The following is a 26,914-nucleotide window of genomic DNA, read 5'->3' as shown; positions in this document are numbered from 1 at the left end:
CCGATATCTTCCTTATTATCATGAGATATTCTACTCACTGCTAAAAAAAACTGGATCTTTTTACATCAGGACTGGATAATCATCTAATGGTTTTGAAAATTATCACAAGGAGAACTCTAAGTGGTCGAGTTTTATTTGCAAAGCTAAGGCACATTTAAAAGAGTATTGTGATCTTATTAGTGCTGTCCCAACATTTAATCTACATAACTTTTATTCAAATTATTACCTAACCTCACATTCCCAGGAGTTAAAAGCTTACATCTTATTTTTATGCAAAAGTGCAATCCTATTCCTATTATTGGCATCAAAAGTGGGAATAGAGAAAAAAATATTTTTAAGGAATGCTAAGAATGTGGCCGCCTCCTTCAGCCACTCCACCCAGGACTTTCCTGCCCGGCCACTGGAGCCCAGCCTGGTGCCCAGACACACATGGGACACTGACACGGCTGGTCACACAGATTTACTGCCTTCAACAGCACCTACGCATAAAATGAACACAGGCAAGTCTCCTCCTCCTCTTCAACTGGTGGATAGAAGTTCACTAGTGCAGGCACACACACAACATTCTCCAGGTTCACAAGCACACGCACATTTTCAGATCCCTTAAACACCAGCATGGCCCCTCTGACTGCCCACCACTCCTGCCTGGATCCCAAGCCTCCTTACCCACTTCATGCGTCCCCTACTCCCTGGCTGGTCCAGCTTGATGCTTGCTGGCAAACATGCAGCACTCACTCATCCTCGCCCGCCTAATTCCCTGGTCCAGACCTGACTATTCCAGCTTGAATTTTCTAGTGAATACACATGAACTCCCATGCTCACCGGGTTTGGTGTGTTTGCCAGCACCAGGGACATGGACCGTCACCTGCGGTCCCACTCCAGCCACTGGCACAGAGCCCCTCATTCACCTCACTAACCCCGTTCCCCCCAGTAGCTGGTTTTGGGAACATACACCGTTTCAGCCCCAGTGGCTGGAGGTTAAAGACTGGACTGGCTCCAGCAGCTGGCACCAGTTTTCACTCACACACACAGAGGTCTCACCAGTAGCTGGCACTTAGTCCTTGCAGCACACATACACATGAGATAGAGTGATATTGTGTGGAGAGATAGTTAAGAAAAAGAACAAGAAGCTATGAGAGGAGAGACTGCAGTGATCAGGCACAGAGCTCAGCCAGACAATTGTATTGACCAGCCCCTTTGCTATGTGACCAACCCCTTTTATACCCTTTTCTGTCTACCCCCTCCTTTGTTCTGCCCTGCTCCCCATTCCCCTGCAAGCTCCCCGTGGGTTTGTACAGCTTTATCCATTCCGGTCCCCTCCCCGTGGTTTACAGTCTCATCAGTTGCAAAGTCCGGTTTGATCTTCCCGGAGGTGATGCCTGTGTTTTCTTGATAGCCCATCAATTAGTGTGACTGGTGAGGTTTGTTTCCTGTCATTGTCTCCACATTTGTTTGGTCAGGTCTGTGTCTCTGTATATGTTGTTTCTGGTTTCCCCCTTTTCCTTTAGTTTCGCAGTTGACCGGCCCCCATCAGATAACCTTGCTGGAATAACTGTTCTCACAATCTCACTTGCCCTCATCAGTTACTGTAACTGGCCAGGTTTGGTTCTTATCAGTGCCTTGTATGTTTCGTTTATGGCTTACTCCTTTTCTATTATCGTTTTTTGCACTGGAAAAGGTCTTTGACCAGATACCCTTAAAGGAGCAGACACTCTCCTTCCACACATCCTTACCAATATCACCAGAGAAAAAAAAGTTGCATCATTTCTTCACCACATTATAATTCTTTCCCACCTCTACTATCACTCTTTCCATTCATATTCAGAAGCACCAGAAAATATTAAAGGAAGCTTGAAGCAAAAATGTTTCTAATAACCCCAATTAACAATAAAAGCACTATTCTCATATACTTGACAGCTGTTCATTCTTTCAAGCAGTTCATACTATGCTCTTCCCCAAGTATTAAATAAATATAGTAGTATTGGGAACATTAAAGTAACACTAGGCAGTCTCGTAATGCATTTTGCAATAGTTTTCCTTTCATCCTTATCTGCTATGTGGTGTTGTCATAACCATCATGAGAAAGCAAGCTCTGGTAGTAATAAGGAGTGTGAACCCTCATTCCATTTGCATGAATGTGCATTTGCACAACTTAATGTTTCTTGGTTTTATAACAGTGGATTTTTTTTCCCCTGATCTTGAGCTCCGTATCTCACAAATTCTTCCTTAAAAAAATGCGAGCAGCTGGTAATTCACCTCTCTGTAGTAACCACAGCACATGTATCATTTTATTCTCTTCCCAGCAGCTCCTCAGAGTCTGAACTGACATTTTTCAGCCTACCTGTAACAGATATGTGTGCAATGGTGTAACACCACTTTTTCAGATAGCCCAAAATTGGCAGTTTACTGCCTTTCTTTCTTCATCATATTCTATGCACATAGGTCTGGATCTCAAAGTGTGAGCTCAGACTAGTGTGAATAGTCTGCCTGTTAAAATTGTTATTAGTCAATTAATTACATGTCACAAAAGTCATATATATGCATACATGTGTATTTAAAATACAATCATATGCTTTATATTTATCTAGCTGATAAATATGAATATGTATACACACACACATATGTATATCTACATATATGTATGGATTTTAAGCTTCTGAGTCAATCATTATTCCCAGACTTTTGTACTCAATGCTGCTTTATATGGGACTGGTTTATTTGCTATCTCTTTATGCTATTGGCTGCTTCTGCTCTGTCCATTGGACCATGTTTGCCCAAGGTTTTGCAAAACAGCAGCTGAGCCAGATAATAGGGGCAGATTCCAAGGCTGAGAAGCACATCAAGATCCTTTGGTAGAAGAACGTGTAATGTGACAGAGATTTGACCCACAGAATGTGCAAAGTCTTGTAATAGTTGCTGCCTACTGTTAGCCTCCAAATTTGCTTTTGTGAACTTAATTCTTAGATGTTTTGTTCCCCTCAAGAAATTCACAGGTGAAACACAGAGGAAATTGTTTATCATTCAATCTTGAGTTTACTTTTCAGGGGACTGGTTTATACTACAGAAATTTGACCACAAACTTCTTTACTGCTAGAAAATGAATCCTTGATCATTTTAGAATCTAGACTTAAGAACAGGTGTAAAATGTTGAGTTTAATAGATTGTCTCCTGCTAGATCAGTTAAAAAGCTGCAATTCTTATAAAGATTTCCATTAGAATAATATTAAAAATGTCCCAAGAGTTAGTGGATGCAAGGTCTTCTTTCTATTCCTGTGAAATTCCTATTCCTATTTGTGACCAGCAGGTCGAGGGAGATGATCCTGCCCTTGTGAGACCCCACCTGGAGTACTGCGTCCAGCTCTGGGGGCCCCAGTACAGGAGAGACATGGAGCTGTTGGAGAGAGTCCAGAGGAGGCCACGAAGCTGATCAGAGGGCTGGAGCACCTCTGCTATGAGGACAGGCTGAGACAGTTGGGATTGTTCAGCCTCAAGAAAAGAAAGCTCCAGGGAGATCTAATTGCAGCCTTCCAGTACCCGAAGGGGCCTACAGGAAAGCTGGTGAGGGACTGTTTGTGAGGGAGTGTAGTGACAGGACAAGGGGTAATGGGTTTAAGCTGAAGGAGGGTCGATTTAGATTAGATGTTAGAAAGAAATTCTTTACTGTTTTAAAGTGGTGAGGCACTGGAACAGGTTGCCCAGAGAAGCTATGGGTGTCCCATCCCTGGAAGTGTTCAAGGCCAGGCTGGATGGGGCTTTGGGCAACATGGTCTAGTGGAGGGTGTCCCTGCCTGTGGCAGGGGAGTTGGAACTAGATGATCTTTGAGGTCCCTTCCAACCCAAGCCATTCTATGATTCTATGAAAGCAATATCAAGAATAATCCACCTATTCCTGCTACAGCAATCTGCTTACTCTGTGCCTGTCATCACAACTGCTTTTCTTCAATCTACTTGAAAATTATAAAAATTCCCAAGGATCTGGACTGACACATAGCTTCTGCTACCTTGCATGAAGTCAACAGATACTCTGTGACCAGAACACAGATCTTCCCATGGAGTTCAGTTGCTCATATAGAGCTCCTTTAGATTTTTTTTTTAAATAATTTTATTTTGCACAAAAAAAAAAAAAAAAAAATTTCTAAGTTTTCATCAGCAGTTTATTTTCTTTTCTCTGTTTTGCTGTAGATTTCCCATCTGAGACTTAGCAGGGTCAGGATTTTTGAGCCTCTTTTTCTAATAGGATGAAAGGGATCTTATATTATCGGCACTCATTAGCTTTAGGATATGGTACAATGTTTCCTGTGGTGATAATCTTTGTTGCTCCTTCTTGGCTCACATTACCCTATGGATCAGCCCTTGGTGCCAGTCTGTCTTTCCTTGGCCATGGAACTTCTTATCTAAGGGAATTACTGTTTTGAGTTATTCCAGCTTCCATTTTATTGGATCTCTTAAACAAAAATCAAAGTTATTCTTTCCATACTGACAGCATGAAGATTCATGATCTTCCTCTCTACCCTGTGACTTCTGGGGCCTAGAAGTTAAAAACTGTGTTGATGAATGGAAGGGGATTTGGAGGACTGAGTATAAAGACCAGAATTTGTTTTGAAAAAATGAAATTTGTTTTTTTTAGTTCTACAAAGGAAGGTTACTGATGCACTGATACATAGACAATAAAAATGCAATGTAACAGGTGAAGCAGTAACAAAATTCAGCATTTGAAACTTAAAGGTTTGGGGTTTTTTAATGGGGAATAAATTGCAACTTCACAAGGAGAAAAAATAGTCACTGGAAGAACTTGGCTAGGAAAGTAGTGCACCTTATTTATTTATTTATTTATTTATTTATTTATTTTTACCTGGAAGAGATGTCTATTTTAAATGCCAGTTAATTTAGAGAAATCCTATAGTTCATGTTACACAGGAGTTACAGTAGATGATTGCAATGGTCATTTCTGTATTTATCACTTCTTAATATACCTATTGCATTCTATATTTTTGACTATTTTGCATTTTCAGAGCAACATAGCCATTATTCACTTGCTGAATACTACTGAAGACAGTAAAGGTAAAACTTTCACAAATGGTCCTTCATTAGGAGCATTCATGACAACTTGATTTATTGGTATACCTTAGGGTGTGTAGTCTGATTAGCTGCTTGACTTTGACATCCCATCTTTTTACTCACGGGATCTCTGAAATTTACTTTCGCACATTTTCTCTTCTCAAGTCAACTATATATGAGATATACCTGATTTTTCTATGTGACAATCATTGTACTAACCTTGCCAAGTCTAACCATATAAAACAAATTCAGTCATGTAGACATGAATTAAGTGGCCATTAATATAACCAAAATTATTAGTAATATATTTTTATTTTCCCTATATTTTAGTCCTAAATTGTCTGGCCTCGAGAGGCAGTTTGCTAACTCTACTCTTCTGGCAGAAAGGTTCCTTGGAGAGATTAAAAGCTTGATCAGACAGGGCAGCATGATCAAAGCCAGTCCTGCCTTTAATAGAGGGTTGTAAATGGTCTCCAGAGGTCCCTTCCAACCTAAATTATTCTATGACAGTTTTATGGAGGAAAAAGGAAAAGTTTCTTGGCCAAAGTCAGACTCCAGTTCCATGTCTGAATTCAAATTAATTTGCTGTGAGCAGTAGGCTGGATACCTGTGACTCAAAGTTGGCCGTCCACACCTACTGTACTCCAAACAGAAAAACAATGCAAAAGATCTGGCTGCAGCATAAGCTGTCATTTTTCTCTTCTATGAGGACGAAACAATAAAAGATGGAAATTACTTGAGCTCCCTCTGATAGTTGTACATACACATACAGTGGTCAAAGCCAGGGAAGAATGTGGGTATAATTCTTCTTTCCAAGGTAGATGGAAGATACTGGCTGGTGGTGTGTTATTTTTGTGAGTATGCAGATACAAAAGGTGTTGCCATGTGCAGAGAGAAGCTGGAGCCATGCCTTTGTACAAAGTAAAGCTCTTCTGTATTTCCAGCTTCCAAGCGTGGTCAAAACCTGGAGCTGCTGTATCTCACAGGTGCATACTGTGCAGAACAACAGCTCCTGAGCTGTTTTCCTCTGTGGCGCTGATGATGATTGCACGCCTTTACATACCCACATATTTTAAGCACTGTTTTTAGTGAGAGAGTGAATACACTCTCTATTTCACAGAATGACTAATGATCATCTTGTCAGTGTACTTCTACCCAATGGAAATGCAGAACTGCTCTTCAGCCAGGATGCTCATAGAAACTCTTTTAAGCCCCCTGCACAAAACCTGTGGATGTTGTAGGCCTACTTGTTTCCATACATTGCATACTGCAAAAAGCAAGGTTCACTTTACGTGGGTTTAAGAACAATGGCTGTCTCTGGACAAACTTCAGATACTGGTGGTCAGCTACGTCCCTTAACAATAATTTGTCTGGCTGGCACTTGAATCTGAAGCCCAGAAAGTATTTTTTTGTGAATTATTATTCTCTGAAAATACTTTTCCCTTTATAAACATTGCATATATATGCATAATTCTCAAATGGGTGTTTTATACTCTCTTGCTGCTCTTCACTAATACTGATTCTGACATGAAAGTAGAGTCACAAAATTATAAATAAGATATCATTTAATTCTCAGCTGAATATACAATTGTTAAATTTACCCTTTGTGATACTCTGTGAAGTTAATGGAACGATATAAGGGATTAATTTGACCCCTTTCATCTACAGTTTCAACAGATTAATAATTGTAGTTTATTTTCTTTATCACCCGCACTCTTGATTAAACACATTTTTGTCTGTCTTCTTATATACTGTGCTTTACACAGCATTAGGCTATTGGAAAATATCCCATGTCAACCTTCTGTGCCTCTGGGCTTTGTCTATTTAGATAGCAAAGGCACAAGGAAACTGATCTGCATGTGGGGTTATATTTACATAACACCATTTATTTCAGTGACACAAAGTAAACGAGAGAATCAGCTCATAGAGACCTGGTACATAAAGGACTTAATGTAATTACCTATTGAACTGTCAGAACCTTTTCAGAAAGGAAGTCCATGTGGAGGGCCTATGTCGTTCTGATATTACTGTACCTGGGTATTTTTAATTTCTTGGTACTAATTCAGTAGAAAGAGTTGAATGCCCAGAAAGGATTTAGACAAAAAACATGACAATAAAATAAATGGACTACTCAAAGCATGATTTCTGAGGAGATAATACTGATAAAATCCTCACTGATGTAAATGAGAGAAAAATCTAAACTTACAAAGATAAATAGTGTCTTCCTGCCTCTAACAGGGACCACACAGTGACTATATTAGATAATTTGTCTGATAGAAATGAAACTTGTTGCCAGAGTGTGTTAAATGTCACAGCTGTCCCCTGAGATCCTTATATTTGTCAACATTAAAGGGTGCCCATTTACTCAAGTTGTAGAGGCTCATGCTTTTAGCACTAAGAGATTCTGACTGACTGTCACGGGACCTAAATTGCAGCCTCTTTATAAATACTGAGGCAAGGAAGTACTTCTATTTCAATTATTTTAATAATCATTTCAAATTATTGTAAAAGTTCCTTTAAGTAATTACAGACTTAATAGCCTAATGTTTAAGAAATGAAAATTAAGGGCTCAGACTCTTAGCAGAAAACAATCCCTGCTGATGAGATCCATTTATTCCATGAGATGACTAATTGGTACTGTGTCTACTTTCAACCCACCAGTAGAGAAAAAAGAATGACAAACTAGAGAGAGTTCAGGGGCGATTCACCAAGGCGGTGGGGGCTGAAGCACTTGCCCTGTGAGGAGAGGCTGGGAGAGCTAGGTTTGTTCGTCTCAGAGCAGAGACAGCTTCATGGGATCTAACAGCAGCTCCCCAGTGCCTATAGGGGGGTTAACAGGGAGATAGATCCAGACTTTTCAAAGCAGTGATTGCCAGGAATAAAAGAGAAAACAGGCACAAACTGGAGTAAGAGTTATAAGGAGAAACATTTTATCCATGAGGACAGCTAGGCAGTAGCACAGGTTCCCCAGAGAGGTTGTGCAGTGTCCATACTCGGAGGTTTTCAAGACCCAACTAGATGAAGCTCCAAGCAACCTGGTCTAACCCTCTGGATGACCTTGCTTAAACAGGTAGCAGGTCCCCTCCACTCTCAATTATCCTCTGTTCCTATCATCTGACTTCCAGCTATGTCCTTCCATCTGTTAAATAACTTTGAGTTTGGTATTGCAATAAACTCCACATGTCTAAATTGGTGCACTTAAGTGAAATTTACTGCAGGCAGGGCTGCGAATTGCAGTATTTTCAATTTATACAGAAGGCAAGCAAAGACATGTATTTCCATGTTCTGAGAGACGGGACTGACAGAAAGCCCTTTGACACCAATTTGATTATATTGAGAAACTGGCAGAAAAAAATACCTCTTTGTATTGATTTAAATATAGAAAATTCATTTCAAGATGACTTGAGTCCTTCACTATAGGAAGAACATAAAATAGAACGTTAAACATCTAGCTTTAGATTTTTGAACTTATTACTTAGGGGGCTTTTACTGTTAGTTTAGGAATTTCAGCAACTGATATTTGTTTAGGGGGAAAAGTCAAAATAAAACATGAGAACAATAAGGGATTTTTCCTCTAGTACTGTGAGTTTGTTGATATGACAGAGTATCTAAATGACAAGCTGTCTCTTCACGTTCACAGAATTTAGCTGAATGTGTAGTTAACGGGTAGAAGACATAAAGTATCCTCAAGAAATATCAGCTTTAGTTTTAAAATAGTGGTTTTACATGTGCCCCGAAAAAATGAAAGACAGATTTATAAGCTGATATGATGCAAGAGGAAAGAAACAGCTACAAACTGGGACTTGCGTCATCTGGTTGTGTGGCACTGTGGCATTTGAAGGTCAAATTGCAATCAAAACTCTGGCTCCATCAGCCACAATTCCTTGTAGGGGGACAAAAGATGAAAGCAGCTCCACCAGTCCGTCCATGGATCTGGCACAAACGCTCTGCTTACCAGTGGAGATATTGAAGGACACCTAAGCAGGTGATGAAGCAGTCAGATTCTTCCTGATTTTGCCTCTCTAAACCTTGACGTCTGTCATCTAGGGGAAGCATGTTCTCCTGTGCTTAGCACCTGACCATCATTGCTACATATCATTGGGATCATAAGATCTTTACTTTCTTTACTGTAAGATAGAGTATGGAGAAAATGGAAATAATTTTAGTCCATTTGTAGTTAAACTGCATTTCAAATTTGCATTTGTATGTTAACCATAAGGTTGTGAGCTCTTCCTTCTGGAGAGAAGACGAATGTCCTACATTGTTCCACCAGTTTTTGCTGCTGTGAGTCAGACTTGAAACCTTTCTCTCAGATCTGAAGACATAGTAAGCTTGACCTTCCGCATCTGGCTGAACAATTTGAGGCCATATATGGGCTAGAATTCATCTGCAGAAAATTTACATTTTTAAGTGAAGCTTGTGAAAGCTTGCTGGAATCAGCTGCCATATGAAAATGCTCATATTGCATAACGAAATGAGAAAGAATCCAGTTTCAGAGTCGGTCTGAATGACAACTCCTGAAAGGTTGTTTGGTTCTATACTTTCTGAATGACAGGCCATCATTCCGTAGTAAAAAGATGTGTGCTGACCACTTATGCACTGCAAGCTCTTCTTAGAATGCTTGCAAAAATTGTACACATTTTCTCTTTGTTGATATAATTGACTAGCATAGACTCTCAGAGCAAAGCAATCTTGGAATATATTCTCAAACACATATGTATGTATATCCTCAAACACATCACTTTTTTGCTTTTTCTTATTTACACATGAAGATAAAAAAGGACATGGTTAGATCTGTGAACCTTCACTGAGACTTTTCAAACCTGAGACGCATTAAGGTGGATACTTAGGGTGAGGCTAGCTGAGCAATAGACACTTGCCTTTAACCGAAATCTATTTAAACATTTAAACAATTTCTTCTTTTTTTTTTTTTTTCTCTTTTTTTTCTCTTATTCCCCAAAGATAACATGAAGTTAATGATTCTGGAGATTACATTTCACATTATATAAGAAAAAGGCAGGACAACAGCTATTTTACAGTTATTGAGCAGTCTGCTGGAGGCAAACAGAATTTGCATCCCCTTCACAGCTGATGTATTGGAAATGCCTTCTCTACAGACACTGTGCCATGAGCACCTATGCCAGCTCTACTGAAAGGCACTGTCTATAAGATCTAACAAGACTGACCAGTCATTGTCTTTGCCTACAAAATGCTTCAGGAAAGGTTCACATGTCTTCTGGAGAATTTCACTGCAGTAATATAAGACAAAATGACACTTAAGAAAAAATGTATAGAAAATAAATTCATTTATTTTCCCAGTGATCCCAATGACCAAGAACACAACCATTAAGTTAACTAGAAAACAATGGACCTAAATCAAGGGTGGCATAAACAAAAGTAATATCAAACTAAGCTCAGGTTGGATGGGGCTTTGGGCAATCTGGTCTAGTGGAGGGTGTCCCTGCCCATGGCAGGGGGGTTGGAACTAGATGATCTTTAAGGTCCCTTCCAACTCAAACCATTCTATGATTCTATAATATGAACACCAAGGAAATAGTAAAGTGTCTCTAAATGCACTTTATTCATTTTCCTTCAATGTCAGATATCTACACTATTGGCAGCTGCAACTGATCTAATTGTTTATATTCCCTACTTAATCTATTGCACTACTAGGATGCAATTCATTCATGTCAAGTTGACATCTAAAATAGGTCAAATGAATCAGGCCTTTGAAGTGTCTATTTCTTTTCATTGTCTTTAAAGGAAGATTAGGATGCCTGGCTCAGATGTAGCTATCAGACAACTGAACCTCACACTGAGAATAAAATTTAGCACACACAAATATTGCTTTTGTGGAGATGTGTTAGAAGGAAAGAACTCATCTGTATTACAAGCAAAAAAAAAATTCCCAAATAATAGGGATAACAATTTAAAATGTTCTATTTATTTCATTCAAAATCATTTGCATAAAAATCAATTAAAAAAAGGCTTTCTTAGCATTAACATTATACTGTTACATAAAAAGTATAATCACACATGAATTTTCTCAATGACTAGTTACCATTACTTAGTCACAGTACCATTCATTTTAGGTTTGCTTATATTTGATGCATATTTGGTAGGCCATAGACATTTATGATACGACTTTATCTGAATCAGTAAGTGTAAATATTCTAACATGAGTTTTTACTTGGAATGAGGTTAATCACAATTAATTTTAGCCTACAATCCATGCTTCTATTGTTAATTGGAAACATGTAATATTTAGTAGTAATTGACTTGCATAAAATGAATGTATGCTACCACTGTAGTTGTTCTTGTCAATAATTTGCAGTTAGCTAATAAAAATCCCATTTCATCTCCTTGGAGTGTGAAACATGTAAAATGGGTTACAATGATTAAACAAAATAGTTTATATTAAATTACATTGATAGCATGGATGCAATTATCCTCAGGTATTTAGGTACCATCTCCTTAAACATCAGTCCTTCAAATGAGATTTCTTCAACCATTATTAAAGTGATAACTGTGCACTAATATCATTTTCCTATTCTTTCCCACACATCACTGAAAAGCCTTCACTATGTTTTTCTTCTATCTTTTCTAGGATTATCTCTTCATTTGCTATTATTTTTTGTGTAAACAATTTATACATGAAATCTATGTTAAAAATTATATTCCGATGTATACAAACATTTATGCACATATTAAATCAGTTGAGTATACTCACTAAGTTGAAGGGGATCAGTTCTAAGAGTGAACTTAAACAATCACATAATGCTTATTTGTAGGATCAGCTAGACTCACTAGGAGATTGATTCAGAAACTCAGATATTTTCTTTTAAGAAAGGGAAATGATGGAAAAGTCTTTTTCCTTTTCTCACCTTTAACTTCATCAGAATATTTTTTTCTTAGGTTTAGGCATTTATCACTGTAAGATGTTTTCTGTAATGCAAATTAATCTCGTAACTGTTCTCTAAAGCCTTTTGGATTTGTCAACCTCTTTTTACAAGTGTGGCATCAGAACAACATATCATATTTATGTGACAGAGAAATTTTCAAAGGACCTGCTTTTCAGACAACAAAAACTCAGACCTTTTTGGTAAAAACATTGGAGTGGGGGAAAACAAACGAGTTTTCTAACATATGTTAGCCATCTAGAACCCAACAGGTATGAATAAGATATTCCTCCTGAAATATTGCAGACTCACATATGCAGAATTTCTGACATTTTTTGTTAATAAGGTTCTTTGGCTGTGTCAGGTCCTTTGTAAATTAATACCTTATATTCAGGAACAATCCTTTCAGCATCTCTGAGGTTACTATCTGCTCGTTCTAAGCCATTAAGTGATCATCTGGCAATATTGCTGCAGAACCTGTTGTTCTATGCTATTCTATGATTCTATTCTATGATTCCATGTTCTGTAAGTACTTCATCTGTGGAATTTTTTTTCTGACTTTCCCTTTGATATTCCTTAATATCCAAATCATTCTTTACATCATTTCATAATATTAAAATCTGACCAGCCATTTTCATAGTCTTCATTTCACAGTCTCTAATTATTTAGTCCACTTCAGTATGAAATCCAGGCATTATTTTCAACACATTGACCTTTTTTTTTTTTTTTTTGAAGTGAATTTTCAATTCTTTCATACAGCATATTCACTACAGAAGCCTGGATTCTCCCCTTGCTGGTAAAAACATAGTATGTATTTAGTCTACTCTACCAAATGTACACCATATGTTTAAAATGGCTAGACTTTTTTTTAACATTTTTAAACATTTTTCAAAATTGCTCAACTCTTCTCCAGACTGATTTTTTTTTTTTAACCTCTCAGGGATTGATTTTGCCCACACTACTTAATATCTGTATCACAGAGTCCAGTGTTTTCTTGTGGAAAATCTTTGTCTAAATGTAAGCCTGTGATTGTAAGCTTAAAGGGTTACAAGTAGTGTGTAATTCACTAGCAGTAACATAGGAGGAAGCATGGTTCTTTGGTAGGTCACCTGTCCTGTGACCAAGTTCAGTTGACTTAGATGGAAATATCTGCCTTTCAGGATTTTTATTTTTTTTTAAAGAATTGGATATTACTATGGTTAGGTATGGCTGCAAGCTTAGATAGTGTGGTCTAACATTTGATTCTCTCTCATATGTTATATGGTCAGCAGTCCATATGAGAAGAGAAGCTGTCCTGCTATTCCCCACTGCGTTGGTAATACTACCCAATTACCCATAATTTCCAAACCAAAAGCTTTCACAGCTTTGATTGTGCATAGTTTCAGTATCAGAAGTCTGTGCCACTGTTCCATCTGGGACATGCTTGGTGGTAATTTGCTTTGCCCTAGGAAGGTCAGTTAAAAAGAGAAGCAATTATTAGATTGCTTAAAGAAATCAATCCATATTGTGGAGCATCTAACTGACTTAGTTCAGGAAACATATTTTACTTGTATTTCTATTGATCAACAGGCAATAATATATAATTGTGACAAATGATAAAGGAGTTTAAATGATCAGATGAACTACTGAGGGATTGCTGCCTGATGTACATTCCTAAAGTAAAGACTGTGTTTACTTCTTTGTGCAACCTTGTCACTACATAGCAGCCTGTGTAGTACTACTGATGCATCTGTGTCTTCATTCAGTTTCTTATATAGATATCTTAGGTAGGATATCACTTTGATAAGAAGTATAACAGTCTCAAGGAGAGGAGAGGAGAGGAGAGGAGAGGAGAGGAGAGGAGAGGAGAGGAGAGGAGAGGAGAGGAGAGGAGAGGAGAGGAGAGGAGAGGAGAGGAGAGGAGAGGAGAGGAGAGGAGAGGAGAGGAGAGGAGAGGAGAGGAGATACTGCATGCTAAACAAGATTTCTGACAGTAGCACATGGCAGAATTAAAAAAAAAGTGGCATAGAAGAAAAACATTAGAATACAAAGAGAGAAGTTGGAGAAGTAAATGCCCTTTAGCAAGCATATGAAACAGCTTTAGCCAAAATCTCATGAAATTATGAAACCTTCTACAAAGATTTGACTTTACTGGCATGACAAATAAATAAATAGTGTGCTTTCATTGGCAATTCATTGGCTGCACATTAGATCATTAAATGAACAGTCAAACCACCTTCACAGGGCTTTTAATTTATGTGTTGTAATTTACAGATTGAAAAGGTTAAAGAATGTAGACAGTAATTTATAGTAGCTCAGCTCACTGGTGACAATTTATTTATCTTTGATGACTCTTACATGTTCAATTACATGCTCATATCCTAAATTGTGATTTGCAGTGACTCCTATCACCTTGATATTAAGCAGAGTAACATGCTTCAATACAGACTGCCTCATCAAAAATATTACCTGGCTTCATATGTAACAACCAGCTGCTACCTAGGAAACACTGTTTGTAAGGCCTTTATTTCGAGCTGAGCTATTCAGCTAAGACCAAGGTCTTCCAGATTTACTCATTGGATGTGTCCAAGCACTTAGTTATCTTGTCACAATTGACTTGTAGGTCATATTGGGCACCACAACTCTTAGAGAAGAGCAAATAAATAATTTCTGGGAGATTATGACCTCCTTCTTTTCTTTATGACAGACCAGAAGTGAAGTATGGAGGCATTTATACACATTAGTCTAGTGAAAAGTCAGGACTGTGAAATAACTTGTCTAGAGTGGAGTCAGAATTGGATATGTCATACCTCATGGAAATGGTGTCTGCAAGCCTCCAGCTGTTACTGGATAGTCATTCCATTCTCCAAGTCTTAGATCTGAACAGCAATTCTTAGTTATTATATTTGTTCTAGTTTACACACATATAACTTGCAATTCTGAAACAAAACCTCCATTTAAGTAAAATGTAATTTAGTCAGCGAAAAAAGAATAACAACCAAGACATTATCAAACATCTCTACATTGTTATATTCATAACAGAGACCCTGACTTTTCTTTTATGTTCTGCAGAGTCTTTGTAAATCTAGGTCCCCTTTGTAGTCAGTAAAGAGAAATAATCGATTCTTGGGTAGGATTAATCTCTTCTTAAATTAGAGATCTAAACTAGGTCAGATGAAACGAGTCATGGAAATACAGTGGTATTCTGTCAGTGTGGTATAAAAGAAGCAAGATAGCCTTGAATGCAGAAGCTGTGGAAGTTGTAAAGATTTTAATTTAGGTGAGCTCAGTGCCATTCTGACCCTGGGAAAGCTTACTTCCTTTGCCACCTTTCTCTGATGAGAATCATTTCATTTCTTAACTGGTTTATATGCTGTCTTCTGATAAATTGCAGCGTTGGCAAAGTCAGATTTGGAACTTAAGAGAGGTAAGGGAAAGGATCCTTGAGGCTAAAAGTTTGCAGCATTGTCCTGTATGTATGGAAGTGAAGCCATTATGTTATTTTTGGGACCAGAACTCATGAACTAAAAGTATTAAATATATATAAGCAATGTTTTACTCTCTAATTTGAATTGGCTCAATGAGATACAGAATATCTTATCCTTAATGGCTTGTTCACATGGAGTGGTCAGAAAAGGTTTTTTCTCTGTATTACTAACACTGATACAGATCAGCCTCCTATGAGCCACAACTCATATATAGTGATTTTCCAATAAACTATAAGGAGGAGATTATGTCTGTCAATTCTACTATATGACATCATATGATATGAAACTGTGCTGTGCTAGTCATTCCATCTTTAATCATGCAAAATTCTAACTTGCATTGCTATCTTTAGTCAGTAATTAAAGGAAGGAAATGTCACATCTAGTTGAAGGAAGTTACAACAAATGAAATGGTGTTTGCAATTTATCCTTGGATATTCAGAATTAATTTAATTGAAAAAAGTGACTAAAAGAACAAACAAGAAAAATGGAAGAAGTGCTCATAAATACAAAGGAAACAAGTAAGAACGTAGAATTTTCAATATCGTATATACAGAGTGTATACAGGTTAGTATACCATGCAGTGCCAGGAAGGCGTGTTAAAAAGGACGCAAATAGAAATGTGTCTTTCTCAAGATGCAGAAAACATTATGTAAAAAAATTTGTTTACAAAAAAATATATTGCATATTGGGAAAACCTATTTGCTCAGAAGATCTGGAAATAATACCACCCACTTTATTTTGGTGATTAAATTTTGGCAACTGTGTTTTAAAATCTTTCCTTTTATTTGTTGCTTAAGGTTCATTGGTTGGTTTTAGCTGTTGCTTCTAAATGATAGATCATGAATGGAACAAAACGATGAAAAAGTCTTCACCGTAATATTTCCACTTGGTTCTGTGTTTTGTCTTGATACTGCAGTATGCAGATATGAAAGACAGCTGAGAAGTGTGCTGAAACAATTCTTGTGAGAATAGAAGAAACCTGACAGACACAGAATGATTGTAGTTAATTAATCATAACCATCAACAGCTGTAACCACAAACATCGCAGATATCGTGCAATTAACATGGCAAGTTGAATCATATAGCAGCTCTATAATTTTCAACATAATCTTGTTATTTTATTCTGCATGTAAATATTTCTTCTTCTAATTCATTTTGATCCAGTACTTCAGGATTTATGAGTACAGAAATCCTATTGAAGTTCATGGAGATTTTGGTAACTACAAATTCCCTTTCTTCTTCAAGGGTCTGGGAAGAATGAAGCTTTATTGATGATACTGATGGTATTCAGTGATACTATTGAAACTAGATGTAACAAAATAAAAAATTCTTCAAAGCTCCTAATATGCATAAGACTCCTGGAGTATCCTTCCATGAAAAATTAGATTATATAAAAAATGAGCAGCTGGTCAAGTGAAAACTGTGGAAGAAGCATATCAATTTATATTTTATATAAAACCTATGTAGGATTACAGATAGTGCAAATTTTAATTGAAAAGTAATATTCCCTTTTAATAAGTACAGCATAGTAAATAAAGGTAAATTCTATTTTTTTGCCTTTTATAAAAAATTCTAATTAATAAAATAGAATTAATTATAAAAATAATCTAATTTGTGAAGGAAATTAAGAAGGAAAAAATATTATACTATCTTTCATACAAGAATCAATAAATCATTTTAGGAAATAGTTCTATATATTTCTTATCTTGACCAGAATAGTTAATTATTACTGTAGTAAATTCTGTTATAATAACATGTATTAACCACATTTATGGATTCATGACTTCTCTGTGATAGGACATGTAGAAAGTACAAAAAGATGTTGTCTACTTGCAAGATAAAATAGCTAGACATAGACAGCTATACAATAAACAGGGTAATACTGCTGACTGCAGTAGACCAGGTATTTTTGAATTGTTAGAATACATAAAAATTATATATATGTATATATATAAAAATATGTCATTAAAGACAGAAAAAATAATGTTCCTTTAGTTAACTACTCCTCTGCAGTCCTAGTGAAAATTTAGTTCAGGGCTAACGAATCAATAGTGTACATTGTAGTTCATGCTGACAGCATGGTAGAAAGAAAATTATTTTCGTTTTACAAAAACATGCTCAAGGACCACCATTGTTCAAAGATCCCTTAATGACTTCTTTCTCTTTCTAAGGAAAAAACCCTTTGTTGTAGTATCTGAGAAAGATTCTGGAAGATGTTGATCTAAATATAAGAAAATACAGTATCTTACATCCTCCTTTCTTCATCTTTTACATTTTCAGACAGGAGTCTTTAAGCTTTCTCCTGTGCTCCCTCTCATCTTTTGGCAGCGCTCCTTGAAAACATCTGTATAACTGCCTTCTTTCCTTAAACCTTTTCAATGGCTCTGCAGAAGTACAGAGACACAGGGCGGCTAGCGTACAGGCTTAAAATGCATCGTTGCTTCTCTGTACTCTCTTTCTCTTGTGTCTCATTATATAATTGCACAGTAACGTCTTTGAGAAAAATGATGACCTTTTTCAGGTCATGTCAGACTGATGATCCATGAAGGATTCAAAGCTTTCTGGTAATAAATAATAACAGCAGCAATGATAATAAACATGATACATTCTCAAGTTCTTGAATCTTGCCCTTATTTTGTCACCTAAAAGTCCTGCGGTAATGTGATTTTTAAAAGTTCGAGATGTATGCTTTTCCCATTAACCATGGTGAGATGATGTTTCTGCCATGGCAGAAATGTTTAACGTCTTCAGTACTACAAGTTACTCTTAGGTCCAATGAGTGACTCTAATAATATGGCTCCACCTATTTAATCTGGCATTCCTAGAAAATAAATGTATGTCAATAGACAATGATCTATTCATTTCTTTGGACTTCTTGATATCCTGTGAGTATTGTATTTAATTCATCCAATTTACAAGTTCCCTGTACAATCATACATGTCATTTCTTTTTTCTACCTACCTTTCATTCTTCTATAGCCTGTGTTTATGGGCTATTAAACACAACATTTATATTTCCCATTGTTTAGAGTGTACAGTCAAACCATGTTTTTGATTTAGAATATAATGGAATTTTGAAAAACATATTTTTAACAGAATTCTTTTCCCTGTAAATCTTACCTGTTTTAAAGAGCTACAATTCCAGCTCAAGGTCTATTTCTTAGTCCTGTCTTTCAAATACAAGGAGAGGAAGGCTACCCTCTCTGTAGTGACAATGCAATGAATAAGTTTGTCCTTGGCCTGACAGAAGAGTTTTACCTTGTGTAGAGCTATTTTTACCTTATTAGAAAGACTATCACCTGCTTTATACTTATCTTTAGATATCTTCAGCATATGTCTTTAAACATATTAATACATATCATATGATGTCCATTTTAAACTTCATAAGAACATAATAAACATAATAACATAATAAACATAAAATAGTTTAAATTCACAGAATGGAGCTGGCAGAAGATGTTGATCTGCACCAGTCTAATTTCTATTTTAAAGGTGAATTGACCTGTTTAAGTCACTGATAATGAACTGCAGAGCTTTCCACAGCTTCCGTGTTAGGTTACCAAGCAGTAATTGCCTAAAATAAAAACAAGATCTGTTTATCATTTTTTAATTTGATACTAATTTTATAGCAATCATCAGTGGACTGTTGTCAGGGTCACAAAAATCTGCTCATTCACTGTTGCCCCCATCAACTGCAGCCAGCTGATGAACATAGAGAATGAACGATCCCTCCTAGGCATACCTAAAAGGCAAACTACAGTGAGGGCAAATTGGAAGGCTATTAAGTGGTAAAAATTGCTCCAACTTTTGTACAAGTCCTTCTGTCAATGACAGACTATTTCCCCCTTTATTTAGTTTTTTATTTTGTTGCTAGTTCTGCAAAGCTTTTCTGTTCTTTGACAGCCTTGAGATTTTTCTCATTTATTTTCCATTTCTCCTTCCTCTTTCTGCACAAGTGTTTTGTTTTCTGTTGGGTGTTATTTAAACTGGTACTCTTGTGGTGGTGAGTGTCATTCTTCCAAAATACACAACAGTACGTACATATGTTTGCTGAAAGACACCCATACTTATCTCGTTGCAGAAGGATGAGGATAGCCACTGCAGAGACAGCCATGCTACCTGGCAGTTGCTTTGGATTAGAGATTTGAATACTTTTCCCAGGCTTATAACTTCTGTCAAAGGTCAAGTAGTAAACTCAACTAATTCTGCATAAGTATAAGTAGGACATCCAGAAAGCATTGCACCAAACGCGTTAGGCTTCATGTCTTGCATCTTCACTAGCCTGGAATTTATTTACTGTTTCCCTTTCGCAGTGGAGACCACTGCTGTGTCACAGGTTGTTCTCTAGTGACACCATATAATACTTGTTGAATTGAATATTTTTTTAGTAATAGAGACAATTGTGCTACTCCTGCCACACACATTACATCCTAAATGTTCTCTGTGTGTTTTGCATATATATTGCTAATACTATCTTTACATTAGAAATGGTGACTGGTACTTACCTATATATTTTCAAAGTGGTCAAGGCTGGGCCTCATGTTAAAGACTATGGAAGTCATGGAGGTAAAACCCCAGGAACTGCTTTGAAAATAGTACAATAGGTGTTACCATCTTCGCTGCTAGCACTGAGATAAGGGTAAATAAATCTAATCTTTCGGAGCATAAGATGAACACCTATGGAGCACAAAACGGCAATTTCTTATCAACCAACCATATACATCATAATAATATGAAGGATAGACTCATTCTGGCTGGGGCTGTCTGACGTGTCACACATGGGTTTATACTGCAGCAAGAATACTGATCCAATTGCCGGCACTGCTGTGTGAGAGGTTACAGTTCCCAACTCTAAAGCTGTATTCTGTCCACTCTTTCTTTTATATATATATATATATATATATATATATTTTTAGAGATTTTAAAGTAAAATGATAGGGTTTTGAATATTTTTTTATTAGCTGTCTTTCTTCGTTTTGCACTATGGGTAGATATGAAATGCATGAGATTTACAGGGAATGAATTAGATTTCCCTTTCATTTTATTCTTCCATAATGGACTTATTTTAATGTGGGGGAACTGCAAGCATGGTCCTTCACCTTTCCTTCCTTTTAAGATTTCTTACATTTATTTGTTTTACAGCTAAATCCCTGCTTTTGTACCTGTTAATCCTTTTTTTTTCACTGTATGCTAAAAAGAAATCCAATATAGAACCAACAGCCAAAAAGAGCTGAAATTCAAAGCTCTTTGTTACCTTCCTTCTTTAGTTTGAAATTAATTGATTTAAACAAACAGAAACTTGAGTCACACATAGTCCTTTTATTTTTAAATAAAAAAAGATCTTTGTTTTTCATTTGGAGAAAAAAAAATATATTTGTCTATCACAGTGCATATACAAAACAGGAAATGGGAAAAAAAATCCTGAGGTTACTATAGCTAATTTGAAAATAGCATTTATTCATCTGAGGAAAAAAATAGCAAAAACTATAAAACTTTTACCTCTGCCTATAGAGGTTACAATTTAGATGTCACAAATTTCCCTTCTTTTGTGTTGACAGGCTTCCAGGTTGTGCCATCACAGGTAGTAAAAAATTGCTTCCTTGTCCCTCTCTCTCTCTAAATTGCAGAGAATCTCCTTACACTGGTATGAACTTTTGCTATTGAACTCGCAATATTTTCATTTATTCAGCTGTTTGATTCCATGATCCAAATGTGGGTTTGTTTGTTTGGGGTTTTTTAAATACAATTATCCTTTTATAGTGCATGTAGCAGGCTTGCAGTATGGGTTTCAGGTAGTCAGTAGGATTAAAGCTCTTTTTCTGATGTCTACAACATAGATTATTTTTTCCCTCCAAATGCTGGGGAAGGAAATATTTCTATGATAATATCTTTTCCAAAACACAGAGCAATGGCCTTTGTATTTCTCACAGAGTAGCTATTCTGGTTTCAGAACATCTTCTCAAAACATGTTGAAGCCATGGCACATCAGTTCAAGTTCTGTCTGCAGTTTAAATTTACTGAGGGTTGTTTGTGCACACAGTCTGGAGCTTTGAAGGCATTTGAGGAGTAAATCAAACTACATGCTTTAGGACTCCCATACAGAGAAAATTCATCATATTTTCCTGAGAAGGAAGGCTACAAGAAAAATTTTATGGTAATTTACTGTCATTGTTGCCTGAAAAATTGACCTTGAAGAAAATCTTTAAGGACACACACTGTTTTTACAAGGACTCAGCAGTAATGCATTAATAAAGATGATTGTGTTCCTAAATTGTGCATTAAAATGAAAGCTAAACATTGGTTTCTTAGTAAGCTGCAGACAATTTTGGTTGATATACCAGCTTCCTTTTAGAAAAATACAGGACTTAACACAAATATACATAAAGTTGTTGACCCCAAGTCACATGCAAGTGAAATTCAGTCATTCTTAACCAAGAAAAATTTTCATTGTAAGTAGTTATCCCATCCAAAATAACTGTTTATACAGGGATATACTAGCCCACTACTTTCTAGACATAAAATAATAATGATTACATTTCTGCAGAATATACTATCAGGTAAAATTAATAAGGTGACACTTTTAAGTGAAATCACACCAGCTTGTATTATAACCCATAGACCACTTATTTTAAAATTCAATATAATGTTTCATTAACTATTGCCTTGCAAAAATTTGCATAATTTGGGAATGTTGCCCTATTATTTGTTAAAATTCTACTGAAGCCCATCCACCTTTTCTCTACTCAGACATGTTATCTATTGTTCAAATCAGAACACTGACTTATTTTGGCCAAAACCAGCACAAGTTTAGATACATTTAAATTTTAGGCTTCTGCATATGCCTAAGACATCTTTTAGAAATGTGAAAAAGCATTTGGAATGATAAGTCTATTTCCACTTAAAAAGTGCACCTAATGCCCATTATGAAATCCATTAAAGACCAGCTCATATTACTTTTGCAAATGATTGAACTTCAGTTTTATGCACTACTAGGCATGGAGCAAGACGTGGAGTTTCAGCATCTGACAGAGAACTGTCAACTGAGTGCAGTTAAGAAAGTAATAATTTTGCTCAACCTATCCAAACTGTTTGGTGTTGTCTGGCCCATACCAGCGCTTTGGTCTGTGTGCAGAAATGAAGAGATATGGCGATGAGTCATTGAATGTCAATGAGAGATGCTCCCACTGGCCCCATCTGTTCGTATTTCAGATCTTCATTTAGTGCCTGCTGGAGCTCCAGTGTCCTTTTCAAACATATCTTTGGGTACCCTTACTGCTGCTCTCTTCCTCTTGATCCACATCAGAGAGAAATATCTCTAGGAAAACCCTGAGTGAACAGAGGTTTTAGATGGTATCGCTGGCACTGAGGAATGGATGAAGGCACTAGTTTGATGTCAGAACTGAGCCGTCACATCTGTTCTGCTACAGATACGCATGCTAAAGCATAGCTATCCACCTCAAATGTGAATCCAGGTCCAGAGTATCCTGTGGTAAATGGAGTAATAGGATCTTCCGGTTGAGAGGCTTTAAATAAACACAATGAACTGTTCATAGCAGCGCCCTACAGACTCATTCAAAAATTTTTGTACGAAAACAGAAATGTTCCTTATTCCCCTGCTGGAGGGAAACTTTTGGAGGGAAAATGTATTTACTCACACCTGAATTGTGTTTATAACACCAGAGAAATCAGAAGGAAGGAGTAAATGTACTATAGACCAGATTTGGTTTTAGAACCAATGCAGCTGATTTTCACTTCTTCACGATGTGCCATGCACTGTCCCGATGACGTTAACAACATCATCAGTCTGGATGTTAGCCAAGGTGTTCTTTCCACTTTTATTTCTTTTCTTCACTGTGCATGAATCACTTTTACAGGTGGAAAAAACGAAACAGGATGTGGCAAAAAGAAATAAATGCACTATTAAATGCTTTTGTAAATATATTGTCTGCTGCTTTTCCTTTGATAATATATCCAAGTGCACTAAAAAGAATAATAAAGTGCTGATGCAACATGGAATTTTTTTAATGGAAATAGATTTATTTTTAAAGGCCCTCCTATTATAGATTAAGATATGAAAAAAGGAACTTTTAGTTTTACAAGAGGAAATAAAATGTAAGTCACAATAGCCACAAAATTTAAAATCTTTGCTATGTAACTAAAATAGTCTGTTCTTTTGATAGATCTGGGGAATTTTAGTGGTCGAACAAGAAGTGCTGTCTCTGTACGTGAAGGTCAAGGAGTTGTTCTGATGTGCTCCCCTCCACTTCATTCACCAGGTACAGTAGGCTGCAGCTCGTGTGCATGCTGGTCCTTTACAGTTTGCTCATCATTGGATGCTCACTATTTTAGATACAACGTGTATTTGATTACAGAACTTCCAAAATTAAATATCCACTGTTCTGCTGACAGTTTTTGGAGTATCAAAGGAGTAATTAAAGCTCATGTACTGCAAATGCCACTGAATAGCAGCAGAATTTCTATGACAAGGTTGTCTTATTCCCAGTATTAAACTTGAATGTAATAACAATAGTCTCCGTGCCACCAGTGGTGAATATGCTGCCTTGAGGTCACAGAAGATTTAGAGTTTAGAAGCCTTCAGAAATTGTTCCAAATGTCAGTGTCAAGATACTGTTGTTGAATACAAATTTTCTTTTGTTTTTAGTACAGCTGTGATTTTTTTGCTTCCTCTTGCTGTATAGCTTAGTTTCTAGTACAACTGCATTATTGCTAGAAGTCAGAAATATCATAAATCCCATTAAATGCCTGTGGATTCCTAAATGAAAGTGTAGATATTCCAGAGAGCTTACATTTTTTGATTTTCAAATTGGCACTCCTGCAATGTCTGCAGATAGCTAAGTATGACTTTATATTTGCATATCATATAGCACCTGGAGACACGATGCTAGACAGAATATCTTGTTTTTCAATAGATGCAGTATAGCCTATCCTTTTCCTCTTAGCGAAATGAGGGGATTTTTTCTTCTTCCAAATTTGAGCCGTGGAAAAAAGTCACATTGCAGATGGAAGAGCTGCAGAAAAGAAAATCTCCTCTGAATTTCTGCTAGAGAAATAATCTCCTCTGAATTTCTGCTAGAGAAATGTGTTCAGTTTCTATTTATTCTGGAATGTTTGTTATTACTGTATTACAATTATCAGTGTAATCAACACTGGTTATCTTCTGGCCATGTCTCTGCTTTTCTCTCTTCTGAGTACATTCTCTTATTATGGTTGCCTTTATAATCAGAGTTTGACACTACAGTCTCTGTGTGATGGAATTGAGTGCATGATGCTAAGGCTTGATTATGATAAGTAAACTGAGAGGGAGAAGACGTAGGCAGAAAAAGTGAGGGAAGGTTTCAACACCACAGCTGAATTTGATTTCCCCAAACAAACTGAGAGTGTAAGGATAGATGGGCATCAAGAGTGAAATAGTCATACGCCTTGTAACAGCTGTCATTCCACAAAATGCACCTTATATGTCATCAAACTGTTTATAAGTTTTTCCCTAAAACTATACTTTTAAACTTATATTTAGACAGACTCCAATGCAATGTTCTACTGTAATATGCACACTGCCTTTGATGGTGAAAAACTGGTATCTTTCATTTTCATCAGTGGGCCAGCAAAACCCCTGCTGTGGAAACTACTGTGCTCACAGACAGCATTCAGTTCGTTTAGTTTATATTGTTTGAGCACTGGTACGCTATGCCAGCAGGAAAATTACTTCTAGAAAAATATTTTGAGCCCCTGTTGGCATAATTTTGTCACCATAGCTATGCCAAGAAAGGTCTGCAGTGTAGAGGAATAATCACTGAAAGCTGAAAAATTGCATTCATATGCAGATGTAAACACAACCCCATGTGAATGGGAAGGGGACTCGGCCTCCCTTTCTTTTATACATCATGTAATGCAGAATCACATGCAATTTCCCTCCAGCTCCCTACTTGCAAAATACTGAGGGGCCGTAGGTCCTTGTGGTTCTGCACTGGGACTGCAAATGACATTAGTACAGTGGCTGGACTCTCCTGGGAAGGGGAGAGCTACCTCCATGGCTTTCCAAAAAATCCACAGCTGGTGATGTTTCAATAATAACTCATTCCACAAAGCTCTGGCAATAAGGTACAAGACATTACAAAAGATGACTGCCAGAACAGAGTCAATTTGTGAAAAATAATTTTGGACAAAACCAGAACTTTAAGGGGTAAGGGTGGGAATTCAATTCTGAAATTAAGCAGTGAATATGAAACTTCTCTTCCAGCTGCAGAACTCTTTTGCAGAGCAGAGGAACTTCAAGGATTTGTGTGTATGGACATCTAAAATACTTTATTTATTTATTTTTTAAAAGCATTCATTTTCTGGATACTCCATTTTAGCTTTTGTGTCTGATTTGCAAAGATGGTATTTTCTTCTAAATAGTCCTTAAAATCACCTGGGAGACAAACTTTCAAGTGAATACTAAACTATTGTAGTGGATATATCTAAGCTAAAGACTATTTAAAGCATGTTTGAAATGTGTGAACATCTAACATTAACAAGACCATGAGTTATGGAGATGTTTTTGATGATAGAGATTTTGTCTGGATGAACACCACAAGCTCCGCTATATTGATTTATTCACATTGATCAGCACCTTTAGAAATAATTTTCACTTACTTATCGCAGGAGATAAATCCATGATACAATATCAAACCTAATCATTCTCCACAACCTCGTAAGCAATTCCTCCTTCAGCAGAACACCATTCCTCAATCCCTAAAGTCAATAACTACTTATAAACTTGCTTAAGAATTTTAGGATTGAGCGCTTTTAGAAAATGGCAATATCATTGTGCGAAAAGAAAGATGACTTAGTGAAAGAATACTATTAAAAGAGAGAGGTTTATTAATATCTTTTCAAATAGAAGATAAAATAAATACTTTTGATTAATACCTACGTTCCATTCTTACAGAACAAAATTCTAGAAAAATCTGAGACTTTACAAAGCACCACTGACTGAAAAAATACTGCACTCATTTTTTTTTACAAGAATTTAATCAGAAAACAAGTTTCATATGTATGCAGACTTGATTTCTGTTTATTAATGCTGTGATATATTATCAAGAGGTAATGCAATAAATGAACAAACAAACACAAACTTGTGATATATACAGATAATTCATGTAGGTTTTCATTAGATTGTTGTCCAAATATTTTACAGAGAAACAAGAAAGCAAAAAGTGCATCTGAATTATATGAAAAATATTTGCAGTGCAGATTCAGATGGGAGAATTATTTCTTGGTTTTAATAAATGAGCTTGTTAGGTTATTATCATCTTTGCTGAGAAACAGCTGAGCAGGAACACTTTTTGGAAGAGACACTATCCCCTCTTTCAGAATGGTGAAGGAAAATACGTTCAATGAAAAGGATTTTGTGCAGACTCCTTACGACAAACAGCTACCTGCAGATTCTACCTCCTGCTTTTCCTGGAACATCACTCCTAGGCAATGCTGC

At 36.6% G+C, this 26,914-nt stretch overlaps 1 protein-coding gene across 2 annotated transcripts in view; it reads left to right on the top strand.

Annotated features, from left to right (window-relative positions):
* The window catches only part of CNTN5 (contactin 5), a 678,480-nt gene that overhangs the window by 450,986 nt on the left and 200,580 nt on the right, over positions 1–26,914 (top strand). For both annotated transcript variants that reach the window (XM_075742340.1, XM_075742341.1), the window contains exon 6: positions 23,604–23,699. In XM_075742340.1, the coding sequence (XP_075598455.1) occupies positions 23,604–23,699 (96 nt within the window). The remainder of the gene's footprint in view (positions 1–23,603; positions 23,700–26,914) is intronic.

Source organism: Balearica regulorum, chromosome 1 (genome assembly GCF_011004875.1).
Source record: "Balearica regulorum gibbericeps isolate bBalReg1 chromosome 1, bBalReg1.pri, whole genome shotgun sequence".
Lineage (NCBI taxonomy): Eukaryota > Metazoa > Chordata > Aves > Gruiformes > Gruidae > Balearica > Balearica regulorum.
The sequence above is the reverse complement of the archived record's forward strand: the minus strand, read 5'-3'. Positions and strand labels throughout refer to the sequence as shown.